Source organism: Rana temporaria, chromosome 1 (assembly GCF_905171775.1).
Source record: "Rana temporaria chromosome 1, aRanTem1.1, whole genome shotgun sequence".
In the NCBI taxonomy this organism is placed as follows: Eukaryota; Metazoa; Chordata; class Amphibia; order Anura; family Ranidae; genus Rana; species Rana temporaria.
This window is the reverse complement of record NC_053489.1, coordinates 519344337-519362731: the sequence shown is the minus strand read 5'-3', so window position 1 is coordinate 519362731 and position 18395 is coordinate 519344337. Positions and strand designations below refer to the sequence as shown.

Here is an 18395-nt window from a genome sequence, read left to right as displayed (position 1 = left end):
AGTTTAAATATGTAAAGCAGGTTCACTGCAAACGTGTGATTTGAAAAAACATCTAACATATTCCTGCACACAAAATAAAAAAATCATCACTTTTAGAACAAAATGATATAAGGTAAGCACATCATTATAATGTTTTACAAGCAGACTTTTGAGGGGAAAAAAAGAACAAATAGTTTCTTCATTGGGGACTAAATTATTTTTAGATGCCTATAAACTACAGGAAAGAATTTCTTAAACGGAGAGTGTTTTAGGAACGCTCACAAGAATTTAATGTCTCCAACCGGCTGATCGGGTGACTTCCACACAAAAGACAGATTTCTTTTCAAGGACTTGTCTGAATGGGTCACTGTGTCTCCATCTTCAAAGCAGCGCAATAGCTTAGAGCCAGGTGGAATAAACACAAAGGATCCAGCAACTTGGTCATTCAATACTCTACGAGCTTGAAGGAAAAAGCCCATAAAATCCCTGGTGCTTCTTACTGTTACTGCCAAAGGAAAAGGAAAAAAGTAAATATACATTTAAACATGCACACAGATACACATACTACACATATATACTGTATACATTAACACAAACACACCTATCTATTTTACCAGTGTTCAAATCTAATATTAAATGAAAAACTCCCACCCACAACTCCACAAGAATGTTGGGAGGAGAGAACGGAATACAATTGGACTTTAAGGCCCCTTTCACACTGGGCATGTGAAATGCGGTGGCGGTATAGCGGCAAGATTTTTAGCACCGCTATACCGTCGTATTTACCGCGATATTACCCCCGCTAGCGGTCGAAAAAGGGTTAATGCCGCCGGCAATGCGCCTCTGCAGAGGTTTCCCACTGATTTCAATGGGAAGGAGCGGTATAGGAGCGGTGAACACCCCGCTCCTATACCGCTCCAAAGATGCTGCTTGCAGGAGATTTTTTTTCCTCCTGCCAGCGCATCGCCTCAGTGTGAAAGCTCTCTGGCTTTTACATTGAGAATACTGGGGCAGGATTATTTCAGGCATTATTTATGCGCTATTTTAGCTCTAAAATGCCTGAAATACGCCTCAGTGTGAAAAGGGCCTAAGTGTGCCACCAAAGAGAGTGGTAACAATATTTGTAAAACACAATTTTTTATATAAATATATAAACATGAAACAAATATCTGGTTGCGTAATGGCAAACTGGGGGGTTGGGAAAGGAGAAAAGAAAGACAAAAAACATCACCAGACATATGGTAATGTGTTGTTACAGCATGTGGTGTTTTGTTTGGGTTCATGTTGTGGATGTCTTTCTTGTGTTGGACTGTTGCTGTTCTCTCCCTTGATCTCATCCCTTCTTCCTTTATCTCCCCCATTTGACTCCGGCGGTGTGCAGGGCCGAGTTTAGCGGCTGGGCCGCCGGTCAGATTCAGGGGAGTGTGTGGTGGGACATTGACAATGATGTTATGTCCATTTTTTGTTCCCGAAATTGTCAGTGGCACTTTCGGAGAGTGCGGCCTATCACTATGCCCATGCATTGCATGAATAAGAGGCGAAGCTGTGGGGGGGGGGGCGGGAAACCAATGATGGGCAGTCCTTTATAAGGGATCATAAATGCTATGGTGCCAATTTGAAAGGGGAAGCTTGCTGTCTAGAAGTGTACTTTAATCAGCGAGATAAACAGGTATGGGAGCATGTCTGCGGCTATGGCGTATACCCTATGAAGTAACCAGAAAAATGAATGGTTTACACTCATGTGGTGTCTTCCTTTCTCTTTGTGTATATATCTGGGTCAGATCTAGCCTACCTGATCTGGGGGTGCAGTAAAAAAATTTAAGGGGCATAGGGGTCAATTAGCTGAGCATTAAATAACTGCCAAAAAAATGCTTGTGGTAAATCAGTTTAATGCAGTAATTTATCGCATTGAGCTGGTTGCCAAGGAGCCGGTGTCAGGTCACCTGTGGCCAGGTGACAAATGCACCCCGTCGGAGACAGGGGTGCACCGCAAGGTAGTGAACCCAGTAGCAGACTGCTGCGGATGGACAGGAAACGTGAGCCCAAGATTCCCCAGGGCGCGGAGTCTAAGGTCCAGTAGGGGTTCACCAGAGCCTCTAGTGGTGATGATGGCCTTCTCTGCAACTGAACCCAGGTCGCGGAACCTGGGGTCCCCCAGGTCACGCTCCGTAGGGAGAGAGGGTAAGCAGCCACTGAGGACACAAGGGATAGTGATGGGTAAGCCAAGGTCGGGGCAACAGGCAGACGAGGGTATCCAAGGGACAGGCCAAAGGTCAGGGTCACAGGCAAACAGGAGTAGTCAGAAACGAGCCAAAATCGGTACACAGAAAGGTTAACATAGCACACGGCAGACAGGAACACAAGCTGACAAAGTTGAACAGCAAAGCAGACCTGCAGTGCACTAGTTAATATAGACTTCCTGGGATGGCCTGGGGTGGAGCCATACAGGGAGGAGAGGTGATAAAAGGCAGCCAGAAAGAGAGTCAGGCCTCTAATGGACACATGGAAGAGAAGGTAAGCTGCCAGACATTATTGCATCTCCATGACAGCCGGTCAGGAAGCAGGCTGCCACGTCATTAACAATGGATGACTCATCAGCTTTCAGTGGGTTCCCTGATGACAGCTGAATGTAAAAAAAACATGCCGGCAATTAAAAAGTATGTATGCAAACCATGTGTAGCATGTAAAGAACATGCTGCAGCAAAAATGTAATTTCTAAAGGAAAAAATAGAATGAAATTACATTTAAGTTTCCGGCAATACAATACCATTTCCGGTCTATTGTCTACATTCAACTCAAAAATTGGGCTCATCCCTAGTAATTAATTATCTTATAGATAACCGTTCAATGTAGTATCAAGTAGCATGGATCCTGAGGAAGCATGGATGGACACAGCCTTAATCTTGACATAGTTGGATGTCCCAAAGCAGTGTCAAAATGAGGGGTGGGAAGCCTAAAATTAAACTTAACCCCAAAACAAAACAGAGCTCCTCAACTGAGGATTTGTAACTCTAAACAGCCGCTTGCAAAAACTTTGCGGTCGAAGAAGCATCCGAAGATGCACTCACATTAACTTGTAAAGTTTAGTGAAAGTGTGGCCGGGCGACCAGGTCGCCGCCTTACACGCCTGGGAAACAGACACTAGATGTCAGAAAACCCAAGAGGCACCATTGTCCTAGTCGAATGCATCGTGATAGGGAGGCGCCCGACCCTTTATGGCATAAGCCACTTAATTTCCTCGCAAAGGGCTAAGTAAGCTCTCCAAGTGCGATAATAAATCCTCCTAGAGGATAACTTCCTAGCCTTCCTCATGGTAGAAATCACAGAATCCGACAGGCCCCGGTCTCTTAGTACCTGGCTTTCAATAGCCATGCCGTTAAAGCCAGCGACTGTAAAGCAGGATGCAGTATGGGACCTTGTGACAGCAGGTCCTCTCTCAGCGGTAGACGCCAAGGGACGTCTACTACTAGCCGCACTAGATCGGCGTACCAAGGACGCCGAGGCCAATCCAGAGCAATTAGGATCATAGGAATCCCCTCTGCCTCCACTCTGCGAAGCCAAGCTACTTGTTCCTCCTTGACATATGCCACCGCCGTGGCGTTGTCCGACTGGATCCTGACTGGACGCCCTCGTAGCCTCTGAGACCATGTGGAGAGGCACAGCCCAAAGTTTCAGGACCTTGATCGGCAAATGGGAATCCTCTGGAGACCAGCGACCCTGGGTCGACTGAACCCTCCAGACTCCCCCACCGGTAAGGCTGGCGTCCGTCGTGATGACTATACAGTGAAAGGAAGGAACGACTTCCCTGACAGAAGTGCCGGTGAGGTCAGCCACCAACAAGGGAGGCCCTGACCAAGTGGCTTACCCTGATTAGATAATCCAGGGATGATGGGCGCTTGTCCCATCTGGACAGAATTTCCTTCTGTAGCACTCGCGTGTGAGATTGCGCCTATGGTACCGCCTCGAAGGACGCCACCATGAGGCACGGGACTCGCATGCAAAAGCGGAGTGATGACCCTTCTGGGATGTCAACTACCGCACCGCAGCCCGAAGGGTCTGCAACTTTTCCACAGGGAAGAAAACCTTTGCCTCTGAGGAGTCCAGAATCAATCCCAGATATACTAGGCGTTGAGTCGGTACCATTACTGACTTCTGAATGTTCAGTAGCCACCAAAGTGTCTGAGGGTCTGATGTTATAGACACGCTCACCTCTAATTCTGAGGCTGAAGCGGCCCTCAGAAGCAGGTCGTCCAAGTAGCCCACAACAGCGATGCCACGTTGTCTTAGTAGGGCAAGAATTGGGGCAAGCACCTTGGTGAACACCCTTGGTGCCGATGCCAGGCCAAAGGGGAGAGCCACAAATTAATAGTGGTCTTTCCCGACCGCAAAGCGCAGAAGTCTCTGATGCTTTGCGCATATGGGGACATGTAAATAGGCATCCCTGATGTCCAAAGATGCCAGAAAGTCCCCCGGCTGGAGGGCAGTGACGACAGAGCAAACCGATTCCATCCGGAATCTTGTACCTTCAATGAAGCAATTGAGGGCCCTGAGGTCCAGAATTGGGCGAACGCCCTCTTTCTTTGGTACTATGAACAGATTGGAGTAAAACCCCTGAAACCGATCCTGTACTGGGACAGGATTAACCACCCCGCGTTTCAGCAGGTCTTGAACTGCCCCAAATAGGGCTTCCTGATGAGTCGGTTGTAGCTGGCGGTTGGAGGGAAAAAAATCTGTTTGGTGGGCAAGATAGAAGTTCTATCTTGTACCCTGAACACACTACTTTGCAAACCCACCGGTCGGGGACCTGAGATGTTCACCGGGTCGCAAATTCGCGAAGACGTCCCCCCACCTGAGAGATGGGTGGGGGCAAACCTTCATGCGGACGTAGCTTTGTCTGCAGGTTTGTTGAGTTTGCAAAACCAGGGACGTCTCAGTCCCTGAGTAGGCGCTGTATCGGCCTGTGGTCTTTTACCCGCTGTACTGGGCAGACGAAAAAAACGCTTGTGTGCGGTAAAGAAGGGCCCTTGCCTACGCGTGGCTCTTTCCCCCTTTTTGGACTGTGGGAGCAGTGTGCTCTACCTCCTGTAGCATCTTTAATTATGTCATCCAGGGGAGGTCCAAAAGTCTGTCGCCCTTAAAGGGCATGTCCATCAGGGCTTTCTTGGAAGATTGGTTGGCGTAACGCCACCGCCTGACCTGAAGCTCTGGCCAGCAGAGGAATAGTGACCAAGGCAGATTCACAAATGAATTTTAGGCCTTGTACTAGTAGGTCAGCTAGGGCTACCTTGTTCGAGGAAGCCTGACGCTTGTAAACCATTGAGCAGCATCTTTGCCCCTTCCGTGAGTGTCTGAGACACCAGGGCCCCAACTATGGTTGGGAATACCGTCAACACACTACCGTGTACAGGTTGCGGGTGATCGCCTCAGCTTTCTCGTCCGTAGGGTCTTTGAAGGCGGGAGTCCCCTCCACTGGTATGGTGGAGCATGTTTAATCTGGACACAGGAGGGTCCACCGATAAATCGGGTGCAGGGGCATATATTGCCAGCTCAGGTGTCTCGGGGGAAAAAGCGTCTGCTTCTGACGCTATGCTGTCCACACACCTGACACAGGGACCCCCAAGTAACCCACCACTCCTGGCTGCAGCAGAAACAAGGGGTTCCCCCCCCAGAGGTCTCACCACCCAGGAACCAAAATAGATGGTTTAGCTAGCAGAGCTGCTGCCTGCAGAGTGTGTCTGTCAATCTGTGCTCTCCAAAGCTGGGATCGAAGGCTGTTTGTGGGGCTGCGATTTTTGTCAGTCTTTCAGACTGCTCAGTCGCAGCATGTATCTGTTTATCTGCCATTTTTAAAATGGTCTGATCCATGGTCCAATGGCCGCTGATCTGACACTAGAGGCCAACAGGACAGAAAACCACGGCGCAGCAGAGTAATGCAGCAGTCAGTACACCTCAGCAGAAATCGCCAGAAAAATGCAGCTACAAGAAGATGGTCGCCAGTGAGAAAAGAAATACAGCATGGACACCAACCTGGGCGTCGACAGCATGGAGCAAGACACACAGGAAAGCAGAATCTCTTATGCGGCTTTATACATTGTGCAAGTAAAGAAATACAGCATGGACACACCAAACATGGCCGCCGACAGCATGGAGCAAGACACACAGAAAGACAGAATCTCTTATGCGGCTTTATACATTGTGCAAGTAAATAAATACAGCATGGATACACCAAACATGGCCGCCGACAGCATGGAGCAGGACACACAGGTAAACAGAACCTCGTATGCAGCTTTATACACTGATTTAGTGACTTATGGTTACCCTTCCTGTGGGTTTATGCTGGAAGCATCCTGGACAGTGCATCTACCGCATGATAATGGAGGTGACTGTCGGCCAGGCTACTGTGACTCGGCCCTGCAGACCGGTTCTTATGCAAGCCCTGGAGCGTATAGCTCACCGGCCACCCTTAGAGCGACGGGCATGTCGTGGACGACCCAGCGTGCAGCTAAGGTCGGCACACGCTCGATGGCCGAAACTGGGAAGAATACAAGGATCTGGGATCCAGCCTGTCGCCTAGTCAGCAGTTGATCGAAGATCGCAGGAAAAACTTAAATAAATAAAAAATCCAAAAAATGAATCCAAACTAAAAGCCTCCAAGCCATAGGCCTGAAGAGAGCCATGTCTTCTCCTAGACTAGGCAGAAAAAAACTGAACTGCTTGGTGCAGGCTGAGAGGATATAGTCAGTGGGACCGCACCCTGGGCGGGGCAGTTCAGCTTTGAAGTTGTTAACACTTCCTGCCTAGTCACTCCTAAAGATAGGCTATCCCACTATGTCAAGATTAAGGCTGTTTCCATCCATGAACGAAAGAGAAATATATATATATATATATATATATAAAAATGTACACAGTTTAGGCCGATATGTATTCTTCTACATATTTTTGGTTAAAAAAAATGCAATAAGCGTATATTGATTGGTTTGCGCAAAGGTTATAGCATCTACAAAATAGGAGATAGAATTATAGCATTTTTTTTATATTTTTATTTTATTAGTATTGGTGGCGATCTGCAATTTTTATCGTGACTGCGACATTATGGCGGACACATTGGACACTTTTGATGCTATTTTGGGACCATTGCCATTTATACAGCGATCAGTGCTATAAAAATGCACTGATTACTGTGTAAATGACACTGACAGGGAAGGGGTTAACCACTAGGGGGCTAGGAAGGGGGTTAAGTGTGTCCTAGGGAGTGATTCTAACTGCGGGGGGGCTGGGCTACCAGTGACACGAGCAGTAGATCACTGTCCTGTCACAAGGCAGAACAGGGAAATGCTTTGTTTACACAGGTTCTGTGTTCGGCCTCTCCGTGACGCGATTGCGGGCACCCGGCGGACATGGAGTCCGCGGGACCCACGGTCACACTCACGGAGCTCATGACAAGATATAAAGGGGACGTACAAGTAAGTCCATATGCACAGCCATGTCATTCTGCCAACGTAAATAGTCGTGCAGCGGTCAGCAAGCGGTTAACCACTTCAGCCCCGGAAGTATTTACCCCTTAATGACCAGGTCATTTTTTTGTGACAATTGTGCGGTCATACAACGTTGTACACAAACAAAATTTATGTTATTTTTTCCCCACAAATAGAGCTTTCTTTTGGTAGTATTTGATCCCCTCTGCGTTTTATTTTTTTATTTTTTGAGCTATAAACAAAAAAACTATGACAATTTTGAAAAAAACTAAAATATTTTGAACTTTTTGCTATAATAAATATCCAAAAAAAGAATAAAAAAAAAAATGTCTTCATCAGTTTAGGCTAATATGTATTCTTCTACATATTTTTGGTAAAAAAAAACAATAAATGTATATTGATTGGTTTGCGCAAAATTTATAGCGTCTAATAAATAGGGGATATATTTTTGCATTTTTAATATAATTCTTTTTAAACTAGTAATGGTGGTGATCAGCAATTTTTAGCGCGACTGCGACATTGCGGCTGACATATCGGACACTTTTGACACTTTTTTGGGACTATTGACATCTGTACAGTGACCAGAGCTAAAAATATCCATTGATTACTGTATAAATGTCACTGGCAGGGAAAGGGTTAACACTAGGCAGCGATCGAGGGCTTAAATGTTCCCTAGGGAGGTGTTTCTAACTGTGGGGGGAGTGGACTGACTGGGAGTACAGAGAGATCGGTGTTCCTGATCACTAGGAACAGCAGCTCTCTCTCTACCTTCCTGACAGAACAGGGATCTGTCTGTTTACATTGACAGATCTCCATTCTGGTTCTCTAAGGAGCGATCACGGGTCGCCAGCAAACCTCGCCGCCGCCGGCCACGTGCATCGGCTTGGCCACGTGCGCCCCCTATAGCTCTATAATCGCCCGATGTACACCTACGCCAATTCGCGCAGCTGTGCCAACCTGCCGCAGTATAATGACGGTGGCTGGTCGACAAGCAGGTAAAGTCTAATGGAACCAAGTTTTGTAAATTGAATATTAGGATTTGGTACATAAATTTGAACATCTGACATCCAAATGTAACTTTTTGGATAGATATTACATGCATGCACTTGCTCATCAATGCTCACATGAAATATACTATGAATCCACAATTTGCACAAACATACATGCATAGACTACATCATATGTACACAGAATATACTAACAAGGGTGTTTTTCTATGTAATGTATGCTCCAGTGCCCATATGTATGCCAACTGTGGCATGCCTCTACTGTTTTTAAATTTATCTAACCACTGTTAGCAATTTTACATAGATACATAGATTTCAGTGGTAAACACCTCTATATACACTATATACACTGCCTTTTCCCAGTGTCAGCATAGTGTGTGGGGTTTTCTGACATGCTGCTTAACTTGGCATGTGCCCATTTTGTTGCTTTGTGAGACAATTGCGTAATTTTTTTTTTATGTGTGCCTGTTTTAGTGCATTTTATAAGAACAAAATACATATAATGGTATCAAGGTGTTCAATGTGAAGATCAAACTTGGACCAGGGCGGCATTAGACCAACTTGTGCCTTGAACATTAGTGTATGATCAGTTAGATAGGATCAGCAGCCATGCTCCGTATGCTCATTCAAGTCCACATACATGAGTACCCTAATGGTTTATCTGTGCTCTTTCTTTTCAGTTTAGTAAATCAGACCTGTTGGGTGGGAGAAGTTCTCACAGTTAACACAATGGCCTGTCTTTTACAAATTCTTAGACCATCTTTACTGTAATGGCTGCAGATTCCTAAGTAAAGCTGTCCCTAATGACACAGTGTGCCATTGGCAGTAACTGTGGGGGGTAGCTGCCTGCTGTACTTTACTGTCAGAGATCACTACCTGTTCCTAAAGCAAAGATGGTTATTGATTTGGGATGTCCTGAACAATGATGTGTCATCTATATATTTAGCAGAACAAACAGCAAACATTATTTTTTGCCAACACCTACAGAGCAAATGCTGTCAGATGTTAATTAGCAGTTGGCAGCATTGCTGAGTGAGGAGGTGAACTCATTCGTCTATCATTATATAGGATGCCAGCTGCACAAGTTAATTCAGCAATGTACTAAGCTACATCTTGACCAATGTTTATTCTCATTATGTATAAGTGTGGGTGAAAGGAGGTCATCTTGTTTCTGAATATTCATGAAATGCCTTAATTCTATTATTCTATCAAAAGTAAAATATACAGCATACTTTTGCAGATTAGTGATCATATGAGTTACTGCCATATAGAAATCACTGTTGCATTCCAACAGAAAAAAAAATGGTTGATTTGATTTGATTTGATGTTTTATTAAGGTTAATGTAAAAAAAAAAAAAAAAAAAAAATAAACAAAGAAAATAGAAAACTAAAACTGTTGTTTGCCCCAACAATCAGTCAAACTCCATTAATATTTTACTAGTGCTGGTCTGAGAATGATGGCTATCATCTAATTTCTTACATTCATGTAGACGATGGAATAGAGACTAGTCACCTTTGTCCAAGCTGTTCTAATCTAAGACTCTGAGGCTTTACCAACAGCACATTATGGGCGGATGACGCCTGCAGAAACCTCTCCTCGATCTGAGTGGACATCATATGAAGTCCTTCCGGATCACATCGCGCAGTGGCGCAATCTGTCACTGGCTGGGTCACAGTGATCCCATGGTACAGACTGGGCTAATCACGGTTCATCTGTGCCATGTGATCCGCTGTGACCAATTGCAGGTAATTACAACAAAACAACTAGAACGAATCCATTTCATTCAGTAAAGTGCTTGCATATAGCAATGAAATCCATTGCTATATACAAACATAGGGGCAGATCCACGTACAGGGCGCATCTGTACGCCGGGCGCATCGTATCTAAGTTACCGCCGTAACTTTTTTATTTTATTTCGAATCCTCAAAGAATTTGCGCCGTAAGTTATGGCGGCGTAGTGTATCTTTGGCGGCGTAAGGGCGCGGGATTCAAACGGATGTAATGGGGGCGTGTTTTATGTAAATACGTCGTGACCCGACGTGAACTGCGTTTTTTTTAACTGCGCATGCGCAGTCCCTGGGGGGATCCCAGTGTGCATGCTTGAAATTTAACCGGAACAAGCCAATGCTTATGACGGTGACGTCATTCTACGCAAATTCCTATTCGCGAACGACTTACGCAAACGACGTAAAAAATTCAAAATGCGAGGCGGGAACGACGGCCATACTTAACATTGAGTACGCCTCATAACAGTAGCTTTAACTATACGCCGGAAAAAGCCGAACGCAAACAACGTAAAAACAATGCGCCGGATGGACGTACGTTCGTGGATCGCCGTAACTAGCTAATTTGCATACTCGACGCGGAATTCGACGGAAACGCCACCTAGCGGCCGCCGAAAAATTACAGCTTAGATCCGACAGCGTACTGAGGCCCCGTACACACGACCGAGTTTCTCGGCAGAATTCAGCCAGAAACTCGATGGGAGCCGTATTCTGCCGAGAAACCCGGTCGTGTGTACACTTTTCGCCGAGGAAACCGACGAGGACCTCGTCGGGCCAAATAGAGAACATGTTCTCTATTTCCTCGTTGTTCAATGGGAAATTTCGGCTCGCCGAGATCCTTGGCGGCTTCACAAGGAACTCGACGAGCAAAACGATGTGTTTTGCCCGTTGAGTTCCTCGGACGTGTGTACGGAGCCTAAGACGTACGCCTGTCGGATCTAGCCGAGATGCTGTCGTATCTTGTTTTGAAGATACAAAACAAAGATACGACGCGCAAAATTTTAAATTACGCGGCGTATCAAGAGATACGCCGGCGTAATACCTTTGTGGATCTGCCCCATAGTGTGTAAAAAAATAAACCCTGATCTCTTCCCAGAGTAGTACATTGTTAATATGGTAACATTATATTGCTCTGGTCAAAGTGTGTTTTAAATTTTAATTTTTTTGTACTTTCACCAGTTAGTGTCCTTGATCACCGCCACACATGTTATATTATGACACTGTACTGTACTGGTGACAGTATGTTAAGAAAAAAATTAATTGTAATTTTCCCAAAAATTATAATAAAAAATGACAGCTTAAAAAAAAAAAAATGCCATGCCTCTTACTAAATACATTGGACTGTGTACATTCCAAAAATAGATAATTTAGGGGATATATGTACAGTCCTGACATCTTTGGGCCTCAAGAAATGAGATAGGCCAACAGTATATGAGGACTGATCAATTTTCAGATGTATACCATAGTTTGTGGACTGTATAACTTTCCTACAGACTAAATACACTGATTTGGGTTATTTTCACCAAAGAAATGCAGCAGAATACATGTTTGGCCTAAGTTCATGAAGAAATACATTTTTTTTAAATAAGTAATCTAAGAGTCGGTTCACACTGCAGCTGCACGACTTCGGGGGCGACTCTGCAAGTCGTCCTGAGGACGACTTCAGAGGCGATTTGCAAAACAAATTCTGTATAGAAGTCAATGCAGGTCGCCCCGAGCCGCCCCCGAAGTCGTATAGGAACCTTTTTCTAAGTCGGAGCGACTTACGTTGCTCCTATTAGAACGGTTCCATTGCATTTAATGGGACGCGACTCGTCAGGCGGCTGAGCCGTTTGGCGTTTCGCCCCAGTGTGAACCAAGTCTAACAGAAACAATTAAGCAAAAATAAAAAATAAACAGTAGTGATTAAATGCCACCAAAAGAAGGCTCTATTTGTGTGAACAAAATGGTAAAAATTTAGTTTGTGTACAGTGTTGCATGACATTCAAAGAGGGACAGCGCTGAAAGCTGAAAATTGGCCTGGGCAGGAAAGGAGTAAAAGTGCCCGGTTTTTAAGTGATTTTTAATACCTGAACCTGTACTCCTAGCTTTTTTTACACACGCTTTTCTTTTTTCCATAAATATGTTAATTGAGACCCAAAAAGTCTGCACAAAACAGAATCCAAGAAAAAAAATAAAAATAGAAATCCGTGACAGCCAGAGGCAACACAATGACAAACATTGTCAAAGTCATGGGAAACACCAATATAAAAAGTTTAATTTCCAAGTAGTACTAAGACATTGTACATCAAAAAGAACAAGCCTGATAACAAATTTGATATCGCAGAAGAAAAATATTTCAGCCCCCTATTTTTTTATTTTTTTCCCTTTTCTCTGTGCCTACATGATATTCTAGGTAAAAATACAATACAAATTTTACCTGGAATATAATGTAGGCACTTCAACTGTGTGTGTGTGTGTGTACACCATGTATCATTGATATAATTAACAACTATTATTTGAATTCAGATATAGGCTACTTACCAGGAACACTGTCTCCAGGTAGATAGAAGGAGTGGTTGGTATGGATGGTAATGTAGTTCTTCCTGGGGTTCTGGGACTGAGCTCGGATGTGCTTGGGCCTCATGTCAGAGCAAGCAGCAAGACTTCCACCATGAGAATAAGCAGCAGCGAAAGATACCAAACCAGTGGAGATGCACATCCATATCAAGCTCTGCCACCAAGACCGTGTCTTATCTTCTACCTTATTTGGAAAAAGGATACATTTCTGTTTACCGATAACATTAAATTGGCTGCACAATCAGAGTAAGAACTACAAAATGTGCTTTGACCTGACAATTTGATTTAAACTCTGTTGGAAATATGTCTCTATTCTGTATGTTATTTTGGCTTCTAGTCTATGATTTTCTAAGTTATGCAAATTAAGTTAATCTTTTTATTATTTGTTTTGATTAAAGTTCAAGAAAATTCCAGTTAATATTTTAAATTATGATTAATATTGAAATTTAATATGAAACCTGAATGAAAAATAAAGCATCTGTTCACTTCAATACCGCATGTGATCATTAGGTGGCAGCACATAGCAGAATCATTTGTATATAGTTCTAAAAACAATGCTATGAATTTTGTGTAGATTGTATACATGCTGGTCAATGGAAAAAAAGTGGAATACTGAAGCAGTTGCACTTGGCCATTTATGAGGTTTCAACTTATAATTAACTTAGGATTCCTACCTGCTCCACTTTTGCTCAAGGTTTTATAAATTAGTTCCACTGTCAAACTTATTTATTTAGACAATGCAAAAAAAACATGAGCAGTTGCAGCTTTACTGCATATCTAAACCCAAAAACAAAATGTAATATATTGCAGCTTACCAGTCTTTAGATGCGGTAGCTGTATTCCTTTTCTTTGAGCTTTTTTCCCCTTTTTCCACCTGGTGATCCAGCCAGTAACACACTTTCTGTCCCCGGGTGGCTACAGTGTACCCAATGGAAGATTTTCCCTCTAACACTTTTGTGTGATAATGGTAAACAGGACCAATAGAGAGGATAAATCTCCTTAACAGGGGCACAAACTGCAATAAAAACTGGCAGGTGTTCTAATCCCTCTCCACTCTATCCAAAATAAAATAAAAAAGTTTTGGCTTTAGTTATACTTTAAGACACATATGTCAACCACAAGGCTCGTGGACCGAATCTGGACCCCCAGGTCATGTCATGTGGCCCTCACACCCAGTTTTTCAGTTGGAACGCGGAACCTCCAGCTCTCACCCTCCATTCCCTGCTCCCCACTGTCCACCTGGGTGGCACACAGATCCCTCAGGTACTCCTCAACCCTGCACTCTATAAAAAGTGCACCCCTGAACTTTGCACTCTGTACGTAGTGCACCCCCTGAACTCTGCACGTAGTGCACCCCTGAATCTGCACTTTGTAGGTAGCGCACTCCTGAGTGCTGCACTGTGTACGTAACGCACTCCTGAACACTGCACTCTGTGCCTTACGCGCTTCTGAACTCTGCATGTAGCTTAATTCTGAGCTCTGCACTCTGTACGTAACACACTCCTGAACACTGCACTCTGGCCCAGATTCACATAGAATCGTGGCGGCGTAACGTATCGTAGATACGTTACACCGCCGCAAGTTTTCATCGCAAGTGCCTGATTCACAAAGTGCCTGATTCACAAAGTGCCTGATTCACAAAGCGAGAAAACTTCCGCCGGCGGCCTCCGGCGTAAGCCCGCGTAATTCAAAGGGGTGTGTGCCATTTAAATTAGGGGCGCTCCCGCGCCGGACCTACTGCGCATGCTCCCTTTTGAATTTCCCGCCGTGCTTTGCGCGAAGTGACGTAATTTTTTCGAAACGGCGACGTGCGTAGCGTACTTCCGTATTCCTGGACGTCTTACGCAAGAAGGAAAAATTTTCAAATTTCGACGCGGGAACGACGTCCATACTTTATACAGCACAAACTAGACTAGCAGCGACGTAGCGAACGCGAAAAACCATTGTGGATCGCCGGAACTACTAATTTGCATACTCCCCCCAGCGGCGGCCGCGGTATTGCATCCTAAGATCCGACAGTGTAAAACAATTACACCTGTCGGATCTAAGGGCTATCTATGCGTAACTGATTCTATGAATCAGTCACATAGATACTCTGAGAGATACGACGGAGTATCTGAGATACTCCGTCGTATCTCGGCTGTGAATCTGGGCCTCTGTGCCTAAGGCACTTCTGAACTCTGCACTCTGTTCCTAAGACACTTCTGCACTCTGCACTCTGTATGTAACACACTCCTGAACACTGCACTCTGTGCGTAGCACATTTCAAAACATTTCACATTTTAAATACCCCTGTAATACACAAGCTTAATGTATTCTAGTAAAGTTAGTCTGTAAACTAAGGTCCGTTTTGTTAGGTTGTTACAGCATTTAGACACTTTATAAAATAGAAATTGACTGGGGCCATCTTAAGTGTGGGCATCATGAAGCCAGACTGTATGACTTCCTGGATTTCAGCCTTGCAGATCTCGCACATGCTCAGTGCTGCACAAGCAGTGTAATAGGTTTCAGATCAGGTTTCAGCACCTGTACTGTCCAAGTCACATGATTCTTCGAGACTGGGGAGTGCACAGACTCCTGGAAAGTTACACCCACTACATTCCCAGGAGTCTGTGCGGTGTAGGTTAGGAAGCTTAAGCACCTAGGTGCAGGAAGAGGGAAGATTAACTATTCTGCCTAGCAACAACACTTTGAAGGCATCTAAAAAAAAAAAAGTTCTTAAAGGACTAATGACATTTTTTAAAACTACTGATGTAATGTTATATTTATGGGTGGAACTCCACTTTAAGACATCCTGAGGCAAAAAAGAAGTACTGCAGGAGACAGCTTGATCGAAGTGTGAAGGTGAGTATTAAAGCAATGTCTGCTTTTTTTTTTTACTTTCATTGGCAAAAATAAATATTTTTACATAATTTTTGTCTGGAATTCTGTCTTTGCACTGATGAGCTCCAAAAAAAGCACAAGATGACAGAGTCTTCCTGGCCAGGGTGCAGTATGAAAATACACACCTCAAATTGTGACTTTTCTGCTTCCTTGCAGAAACCAATACTTCTGACACTGACAATAATTTCTGTTTTCTAAGTGTAGCACTTTCTTGAAAACAGACACACCTTTAAGATTTAGATAATGTTTTAATGAACAGCAAGTTATATTTCCTCTAATTAATTTTCTACAGTAATGTGGTAAATGCTGCCACCATCCAAAATGCAGTTAGCCAGAACCCGTCCATATAAAAATGTCCATTAATCATAAGTAAACTGCCAAAAAAAATAATAACAGCAAAACATTTTTGTTCCAAGTCTGTGTGTTTTGCAGGGCCAAAAGTCTGCAGCCTGTTAATCAATCATGGCTTTTACGCATTTACCTGTCACCATGCAGTGATGGAAACAGCAAAGAGCCAAGTGTACATCAGCCTGGCACGGGGCTATGCCTTGTTAGGGTTTGTGCCAGAAACTGAGCTGGGATCACTCTGCTAATCTTGGCATGTTGAGAGGCAATTACAAAGTATGGAGTGCAGCACTGCAGTTCTTTCACAGGAAAACGTTAACCCCTCATTTTATACATGCATGCTGATTTATTAAAGCCGTGCAGATAGTAATGATATGCAAAGTGCGGGAAGAAATAGAAATCATCCGATTAGAGTAAACTAAAATCTGCACTGCAGACATTAGTTAAATTCACAAAGCTTTAAACATTGATAAGGGGCTTTATTTTAAGCCATGTGACTGTAATTTTCAAATTTCATTGTACTCAATTGAAAATAACTGTCACTTTTTTTTAATAATCCTTATGCTGGCCTGTTAGCCATTTTTTGGGGGGATAGAGGATTTGGGATTGCATAAGGAACTATGTATTATAAAGTATTCTGCCTGCTTATAACTATTGGCAAATAAGAGTATTTATATGATATAATATTTCTTACTTACAAGTGTGAAGAGCTACAGTACAGCCATGGCCAAAAGTTTTGAGAATGACACAAATATTAACTTTTACAAAGTCTGCTGCCTCAGTTTTTATGATGACAATTTGCACATACTCCAGAATGTTATGAAGAGTTATCAGATGAATTGCAATTATTTGCAAAGTCACTCTTTGCCATGAAAATTAACTTAATCCCATAAAAAAAACATTTCCACCGCATTTGTGAAGAAGGCTTCAGGGCGCACAAAAAAGTCCAGCAAGCGCCAGGACCGTCTCCTAAAGTTGATCCAGCTGCGGGATCGGGGCACCACCAGCGAAGAGCTTGCAAAGGAATGGCAGCGGGCAGGTGTGAGGGCATCTGCATGCACAGGGAGGGGAAGACTTTTGGAGGATGGTCTGGTGTCAAGGGCAGCCAAGAAGCCACTTCTCTCCAGGAAAAACATCAGAGACAGACTGATATTCTGCAAAAGGTACAGGGATTTGACTTCTGAGGACTGGGGTGAAGTAATTTTCACTGATGAATCCCCTTTCCGATTGTTTGGGACAACATGAAAAAACCTTGTCCAGAGAAGAAAAGGTGAGAGCTACCATCATGCCAACAGTAAAGCATTCTGAGACCATTCATGTGTGGGGTTGCTTCTCAGCCATAAAGAATGGAACAAAAACATCTTCCAAGAGCAACTTCTCCCAACCATCCAAGAACAGTTTGGTGAGGAACAATGCCTTTTCCAGCATGATGGAGCACCTTGCCATAAGGCAAAAGATGAACAAAAAACCCACCACAAATTCTGACAAACTCCAAGCATTGATTATGTAAGAATAGGCTGCCATCAGTCAGGATGTGGCTCAGAAGTTGATTGACAGCATGCCAGGAGCGACTTGCAGAGGTCTTGAAAAAGAAAGGTCAACACTGCAAATATTGACTCTGCATAAACTTAATGTAATTGTCAATAAAAGCCTTTGACACTTATGAAATGCTTGTAATTATACTTCAGTATACATTAGTAACAAAAGATCTAAAAACACCAAAGCAGCAGACTTTGTGGAAATACTTACACATTCTTGTACATTTCATAAATTGAATACTACATCACTTTCATTTTTTTGGATCACCATTAAGAAAAAAAACAAAAAAAACTTTAACAAAAAAAAAATAGGAATTTATTATTTTCAACATAGATTCCCTTTCCTAAAGCTACAGTTTTCACTGCCAACCAAGTGCATTTTACAGTGGGGACCCAGCATATTACTGAAGTGTTTGTGGATCAGGGAGGATAACATTTACATACTGTTGTTGGCAAACCTTGATCTTACTGGAAGAGGAGTCAGTGTTCTCTCTATTTTGGGTCTGCTTTTTGGGATTCACATTGAAATTGGAAGTGCTGGGATCTGCTACCCTCTGCTGTATGAAGTTGTAAATGCATGTAAATATATTATGTATGCATTTCATGATACTGGATTGTTGGCTTGAAACCCTGGAAGTATAAAGTGGAGAGGGGGAGAAAGTCTCAGCCACATATCCTGTTCATGGTGTTAAACCCTAAGACAGAAGGGACAATTATGCAAGTATTACTATGACCTAACAGTTTAAAGGGGTTGTAAAGGTTCGTCTTTTAATTTCTAAATAGGTTCCTTTAAGCTAGTGCATTGTTGGTTCACTAACCTTTTC

The 18395-nt window shown here is 43.6% G+C and overlaps 1 protein-coding gene across 1 annotated transcript in view; it reads right to left on the bottom strand.

The window, feature by feature from the left end:
* REELD1 (reeler domain containing 1) overlaps positions 1-18395 on the bottom strand; it is a 77614-nt gene that overhangs the window by 36462 nt on the left and 22757 nt on the right. The window contains exons 2-3 of the mRNA XM_040331722.1: positions 12770-12989; positions 262-484 (exon numbers count right to left, since the gene is read on the bottom strand). Of these exons, the coding sequence (XP_040187656.1) occupies positions 262-484; positions 12770-12989 (443 nt within the window). The remainder of the gene's footprint in view (positions 1-261; positions 485-12769; positions 12990-18395) is intronic.